The 7,919-nt window shown below is 36.7% G+C and overlaps 1 protein-coding gene across 2 annotated transcripts in view; it reads left to right on the top strand.

The window, feature by feature from the left end:
• Positions 1–7,919, top strand: part of PXDNL (peroxidasin like) — a 458,440-nt gene that overhangs the window by 144,571 nt on the left and 305,950 nt on the right. For both annotated transcript variants that reach the window (XM_032296051.1, XM_032296052.1), the window contains exon 2: positions 3,260–3,331. In XM_032296051.1, coding sequence (XP_032151942.1) covers positions 3,260–3,331 — 72 coding nt within the window. The remainder of the gene's footprint in view (positions 1–3,259; positions 3,332–7,919) is intronic.

The following is a 7,919-nucleotide window of genomic DNA, read 5'->3' as shown; positions in this document are numbered from 1 at the left end:
ATGTGTGTGGCATATATATATATATATATATATATGGCACCTTGGCTTTCAAATCAATCCAATGATAAGTTTAAATTTACGATTTAAACTTATATATAAATATAAGTTTATCATGTATAAATATATTATATAAAATATATATATGAAGGAATATATATATATTCCTTCATATATACATATATTAGAAATCCATTCCTTCATATACATATATTTTTTCCTTCAAATGTCAATATATATAATTTAAACATATATATAAATATATATTGGTGATAAGCTCCAGCATCTTTTTACATTATTTTCAATTATATTACCATTATAATACATGTGGCTGAAAATAATTTGCAATGGCATCATTTTGTAAAACTGAAGATGTACATACTAATCCCAATTCCAAATATTTAGCCTAGACAAACATTTCTTCAAAAGTACAAGGAGACATGCATGCATATTTATTGCAATATTGTTAGTAAGTAATGTTGCAAAAATTTGGGAACAATCAAAATGCCTGTCAGTGAAGGAATCTATAAAGGAACCGTGTGGTCTGTCTGCAGCGTGGGGTACTGTAGAGAAGGTAGACAAAAATGCTCAGTCCTCTATGTGTAGACAAGTAACAACATAGCAAATATGTAGTGGAAGCAAAAAGGGAAGTTTTAACATCCATATAACATTTGATAGCTTTTTTCGTAAATCTGAAAGCACAAAATGTTTTATATCTGCTCATATATTATGTTTATTTTCATGTATAGTCAGTTTCTGACTTAACGACGATGCAACTTATGATTTTTGACTTTACCATGTTGTGAAAAGATTGCGATTTTGATGTAATGTACAATAGTGAGCAATGGCATGAGATAGTCTACATTTATTAGAAAATAGGCTATGTGTTAGATAATTTTGCCCAACTGCAGGTGAGTGCAAGTGTCCTGAGCATAGTGAAGGTAGGCTGGGCTAAGCTATGATTTTGGCAGTTTGGTTATATTATGGATTTTTGTATTACAATATTTTCAACTTACAGTGGATTTATCAGGACATAATCCCATCATGTCACATTTGTTTACATTTCATCTTACATATGTTTACATTTCATCTTATATTCATTCACAAACATACAAATGTACATCTAAAGAAGAGTGTCAAACACGAGTGTTTACATCTGGAGTGAGAGGCAAAGCTAAAATTAAAATGGTGCTTAAAAGATGTTCATTTTATCTACAGCATGTTTTTATATATAATTTGTGTAGTAAAAATACACGCATGTGGAATTATGAGTAGAAGCATCTATATCAGGGTGTAAATATTAATAGTAGTTAATTCTGGATGTAGACAGTAAGAATTATTATTTTCTCATTAGTACTTTTCTGAATTTTTCAGAAATTTCAAAGCCTAAGATAAGGAAAATAGTTTATCTTTTTATATTTGCTTCCTTCTTGTATTGTGGGAATCTCATTTTGGGAGACTTATTAGGATTATTGTTTAATGCAAGAGGAAAACCCTTTTTATAACCACCAATGTTTAGCTTCTGTTTTTAAGAGAAACCAATGGTTTCCAGGGTATTTGGGTCTATATAACTTAATGCCTTGTATGTTTATAGGGAGGATCTCATATAACTTAGTTTCCTTTACCAATATAGTCTAGACATGCCAAACAGCAATGCATGGTATTTAAGCAGTGCATTCCATTTAGCAAGGAGGTATAGTCACTGAGTTATTTAATAATGTAATTGAAAATAACAGCTTCTATAAAATTATGCTCATTTGGCCAAAGTCTAGAGAAACATGAAACGATAGGATTTTAAGGTGCTCTCATAAAGATTTGTGAGTCAGGTATTCTAAGATGGAACAACTTTTTATGGTGGTGAAGGATTTCATTTTGAGAAATTCATTGAGAGGAAGTAAAGATAGTTTTTTTTTTTTCATCTTAGTCTATTATTGACACTCTAATAGCCTATAAAATTTCCCCGATACACTTCTCCTTGGGCCTCACATTTCCAAACAAATCACTTCATCTTTCTTCTTACTGCTTGCATTAGAGATAGAAATTCAGCTCGAATTTGTTTAACAAAATGACAGTTTCTGGTGTCAGGGATCTGGAAGGTGAAGGAGTAAATCTGGTCTCCGGCCATCCTGGGTCCAGGGCTTTGCTTCTTTTGTTTCCTGTATTGGCCCTGTGTGTTCCTGCCGGGCTTTCTTCCTAGCCTGGTGCTTTCTAGTGTGGGCAAGATGCGTGAGTGGCCCCACATGCTCCTTTTCCTTAGAACTCTGAACCCCTGTTTTATTTAGCAGCCCTGTCAGTCAGTGCTTGAGGACATCTCCAGCTGGCCTTGCTTGGGTCATATGTTCCCCATGGAAGAAACAGTATGTCCATGGTTATGCTGCCTCCAGTTAACCATCCTGTTCCAAGCAGGAAGAGGCCCCTGCTTGACGTCTCTACCGTAATCACATGCAGTGGGGTAATCACATGCCTCGTTCTCCAACTGATAGAGGGGCTCTAGACAGAGCAGTCCCCACGTCTGCCAAGTGTGCATGGCATTTGCTTGCTCCTCTGTTGCATCGCAAACACTCTACACCCTAATCCTGTAATAACTTGCTTATCGTCCCCCCTACTGAACTATCTGTGCCCAGGACCCGATCTTCCTTATCTTGGCATCCTTATTACTTAACATGATAGGTGGCTGACACTCAATTATTCACATGCTGAAGAAAGATGTGAATTCATAAAAGAGAATGTTGGTTGTGGAGTAATGATACTCTCAAACTAATTATTCTGTTGATTTAATACTTTGTAGAGGGCCATTGTATTCCTATACTGTGAAGAATAATTAAGTAATTAATCATTTTGGCTAAATTCAAGCAGTAGTGTTGAGTTGAGTTGATAATGTGGCATCTAATATATCAATATGATTTTCCAAACTAAATGTACTCAATTGGCATGTTGCCATGTATGAAATTTGTTTTACTAGCATACAAATAAAACCTAAAATAAATAGTGTAACTGTCTTTAATATTTTGCAGAGTTCTATAAGGAGCCATGTCTGGCATCTTGGGACTGGTATATGGCCCCAGAGAGGCATAATTGGCTGTAGACAGTGGACCTCCCTAATGATGAGTGTATGATGTGTACTAGTTCTGTCTCCTTTATATTGAGTCCTTCAGCACTGCATGCTCGATCATAAAAGGAGAATGAACTTTCAAGCTTCTGGAAATAATGGCAGAACGCAGTCAACATATTATAATCGCTCTTCACTTTCTTATGTTCCTAGAGACTTGAGGTTTAACAGAATAAGAGAAATTCCAGGGAGCGCCTTCAAGAAACTCAAGAATTTGAACACTCTGTAAGTACTTATTGCTTATCTATAAGTTTCCTAAAATTACATGCTGGTTGGATTGAAATTTACCATGAAAGTCATTCTGAGTGTAAAGAACGGCTGGGAGAAGAATGACACCTTGTAGATGTCTTACAACCGGTAAAATTCTGCTGCTGCTTTACACTGCCTGTGTTTTCACAACCTTTTGAACTTGGAAGATATTCCTATTTATCCTACTTATTTGGATTCTATGTGCTTAGAAAAGCTTCATGAGAAGAAGAAATAGAGAGAAGGAGGGATTAAATAGCTTGTCTCTGAGTCCCATGGCAAGAGAGCAATAGAAATGAAATTAAAATTCACAACTTCTTACCTCAAAAGCCCATGCTCTTCTCAGTATGCTACTGGGCTTTCTTATTCGTGATACTCTAAAAAAAAATGTAGAGATGCTGTTTTATGATAGTCTTAAATGAAAAAAAATCATGTAGAGAAAAAAATGACAACTTTCTGACTAAGCACCGATAAACATTTCCAAGTTTAAAGGCATTTATTTTATTCACTCAACAGTATCTATTATCTACTGTGGGCAACCAGTTGGCTGGTTTTGTATCTGGATCCAAAGACACATGCGCCTGCTGTGATAGAATTGATGGTCTCACATTGCGGGCGGTCAGGAAACCAACACCCAACTGTAATATGTCTGTAATAAAAAAAATCTATGTATGTAGTAAGTGCTGTAAGGAGAAGAGAAAAGTCTTATGCCAGATGATGACCAGAGGCTCAATATGTAAAAATCTTCCTAAGCCACATTTAGATTAATCCACTGAGTGAATACACTGAGAGTTAAGAATGTTCAGTGAGGCTAGACCCATGTGGGTGTGTTTGTCTTCTTGTCATAATATTCACAGGATAGAGTTAGCGATTTTATCAACTTGGCTGAACTTCTCCCCGTTTTCAGGCCAAGCTGGCCCTTCTAACTTGAGAGCTGAGATCACAACTTTACACTTGTGCTTTTCCCATCTGGTTTCTTTCCAGTAACTGATGCCTGAACACACGTATTTTTATCACAGTATCTCTGTTTGGGATGATGTAAGAACATAAGAAAGTAAGGACTACAGGGTTTATTCTTTGTTTTACAATAAAGCAATGATTATCAAAGTGCAATGTACAAGAACATTTCCTGGAGCGCTTGTGGACATGCAAATTCCCAGCCCTCTTCCTTAGGGATTCTAATTTAGGACTTCTCAGGATGGACCCAAAGATCTGCATTTTATTGGGTATTTTTATTTTTATTCTTTGAGACGGAGCCTCGTTCTGTTGCCCAGGCTGGAGTGCAGTGGTGCGATCTCAGCTCATTGCAACCTCCTGGGTTCAAGCAATTCTCCTGCCTCAGCCTCCTGAGTAGCCAGGATTACAGGCACCTGCCAGCACGCCCAGCTAAGTTTTGTATTTTTAGTAGAGACAGGGTTCCACCATATTGGCTAGGCTGGTCTTCAACTCCTGACTTCAGGTGATCTGCCTGCCTTGACCTCCCAAAGTGCTGGGATTACAGGCATGAGCCACTGAGCCCAGCCTATTGAGTATCTTTTGATGAGAATTTCTGGGATGTCCAATAGTTAAATAGAACCATCAATGAAACCTTTCACCACTGTCTACATGTAGATGATAGATAACCAAATATTTTATTCATTGATTAAACTGTAAATCTGATCAAGTGTTATCAAATATTTTCATTAGACATAGTTGCCATTTAAAAAATTTAAGGAGTGTGACAAACTGATAAAATCTATTGGGGTTTGTCTACATTTTGGGTTCCAGTACATAATACATTAATTATTGATGAACAATCCACCTCTTCACTTGGTAGAAACCATGGATATTATTAATTCGTTTCAAATATTTTTTATTAGAAAACCATAATAAAATAGTACTATGTTGTTAGTTACAAGCCTCATTACTTTATACTAGTTGCTTTATATACATTATCTATATTCCTTTCTCTCATGCTGTGTGCTACGTGTTTACGTTCATTTTGCAGATGGGGAAATCGAGGTTCATGGCTATAATGTCATTTACCCTAATTGATGCAGATAGAAAGGAGCAGAGTCAGGGTTCCACCCAGTTTGATCTGTTAACTGCCTTACTATGTGGCTTCTCATGATAGCATTCAGGAAGAGTACTTCCCTGGAATACAGACAGTAGGTCATTTAAACAGTAAGTTGTGTGTACATGTGGGGTATGTGTGTGTGTGTGTGTGTGTGTGTGAGAGAGAGAGAGAGAGAGACAGACACACACACACACACACACACACACACACAGAGAGAGACTTCTGTCTAGAAAGTGAGCTAAGCAGTCAGACACTTAACACTCCTGAGACTTCAGACAATTTCTGATAGACCAGTTAAGTGAAGACCCAAAGGTCTTTACTAATTTATTATCAGAACAAAAGAAATAAGGACACATTTTAAAAAGCAAAGTTAAAATTTTCATGAAGGATATGAAAAATTTTGACCATATGGATCTTATACCAACATAGCGTTACAAAGCAAAATCAAGCATCTGGTGATTCTATTTCCTTGCATTGCCGTTATGCTGCACAGAAACTCCACTGTTTTCTTACAATTTAAAAAAATGCCAACCACATTGCTTCTGTATTGTAAAAGAGAGGGGTTTCTCAAAAAGAGTTGGCATTTTTGCATGAAATAGAGCTTGCTAAGAGGTTTACTTAATAAAAAATCTGGAAATGTTATATACTGCTGGATCCTAAGTGCTAGAGGGTGAGATCAAGGATCTCTTATCAGACCCTGGATTTCACCCGCTGCAGCACAGCCAAGTGGTGCCTGGCAGAGCTCTGTGACTTTCCAGGATGCCTCTGCCTTCCAGTTTTTGGATGAAACTGATAAGAGTAATACATTTGGGAAACAGGTTCCAATTCAATTGCGGACAACACGATTATGCTTATAAAAAAGACGATTGAGCCCTAGAGGAACAGCAGTAGCTAATAAACGCCAAGGACAACAGAGTAGAGTATACCACAGAAATAAATAAATGCATGCCACTATTTAAATAGTAACAACTGAAATATGAAGAGCCGAGTCCAGGGCTGACATCCCTCCCTCGTGTGCATTCTGGAAAAAGGCCTAATTGAAAAGCAAGGTGAAGAGAACCTTGAGAAGCATGTCAAAATGGAGGGGCTGGGGTATTTCTGGTCCTTCTAATTGTTTTGTGAAGCATGGCAAGTTATTTAACTCCTTAAACCTTAACTTTACCAGCATGTCCTCTGACTTTTCATTTTGAAAATTTCGAGCCTACCCAGATCTCAAAAAAAGAGCATGATAACTGCTTTGTACCTTTTACCTAAATTCACCAGTTAACATTCCGCCACATTCACGTCTCTCTCTCTCCCCACGCTCATCTATGTGTGTTTATTTTAATTTGGACATACAGCTCCCAAATATATATACTACACTTTATTCCTAGGTAAGATATATAGATATAAGTACAGTATATAGAGTGCATAAATACATATCACATATAATTAATGTATGTATTAATATTGTTACATGACACTAAATTATGTTCTATTTATTTCATGCTAGTAGGTAAAATGCAGTTGATTTTTATATATTGATATTGTATCCAGTGACTTTACTAAATTAATCCAAATTCTACTCATTTGTTTATGTCTTCTGGATTTTTGTAGGTACACAATCATGTCCTTTGGAAATAAAAAAATTTCCTTTCCAGTCTGTATAACAGTCTCAGGGGACAGCACGTGATATTAGCTGTAGATTTTTTTGTAAAGCTTATATTGAGAAGATAGTGGTCTATGATGAGCTAGTGACTGATCTGTGGCGAAACCACTGATAAGAGCTAGGTCATTTTGTCTTTGCTCTGACGAAGTTCCAAAGTGAATGCATTATTCTCACTTTTGCTGTTCAACAACCAACCTTATCACCAGTGGCTAATCGACTAATTTATCTCCACAAATTTGGCACTGCAGCATAAATTGCACCGAACTTCACCAACATGAGACCAATTCTTCTGCCCATTGACCCAATCCAATCCTAGGCATAGTTCTCCTGAGGCAATTTCCACACTCAGTGGGGCCCGAGTGCTGAATGCAGTGCTAGCTTATTGGAAAATGGTCATAGTAAGGCAACATCAAAAGGGCTCTGGCTGCTCTTTTCCTAATAATACATTTCTCTTCCTCATTGTTCTATAAAACAAAATCACAACATCAGGAGAATAAAACCAAGTTAAATGATCTTGTCTATTTTTCAAACTTTTATAGTCGATCATGGCAGAAATGCTGTGGATGGCTATGGGGTGGGTGAGAAGAATCAGGGCAGATCACAGCAAACTTCCAATTACTAAATAGTTGACTTTAATATCTACTGGAAGATTTATGTTATTTTCTTATCTGGCCTGTACATTGTTAAATTTTGAATATTACTCTTAATCTCTTGACTTTGTCACTGTTTTTCTCTATACAATAGAGGAATATTTAAGATACAGTACTCCTATGGAATCCATTCAAACTCACTGGATTTTCTTTTCCCTCTTTCTTTCTTCCTTCCTTCCTTCCTTCCTTCCTTCCTTCCTTCCTTCCTTCCTT

The sequence above is a fragment of the Sapajus apella genome, unplaced genomic scaffold (genome assembly GCF_009761245.1).
Source record: "Sapajus apella isolate SASKATOON/1434 unplaced genomic scaffold, GSC_monkey_1.0 scaffold35, whole genome shotgun sequence".
In the NCBI taxonomy this organism is placed as follows: domain Eukaryota; kingdom Metazoa; phylum Chordata; class Mammalia; order Primates; family Cebidae; genus Sapajus; species Sapajus apella.
This window is presented reverse-complemented; position numbering and strand designations above follow the sequence as displayed.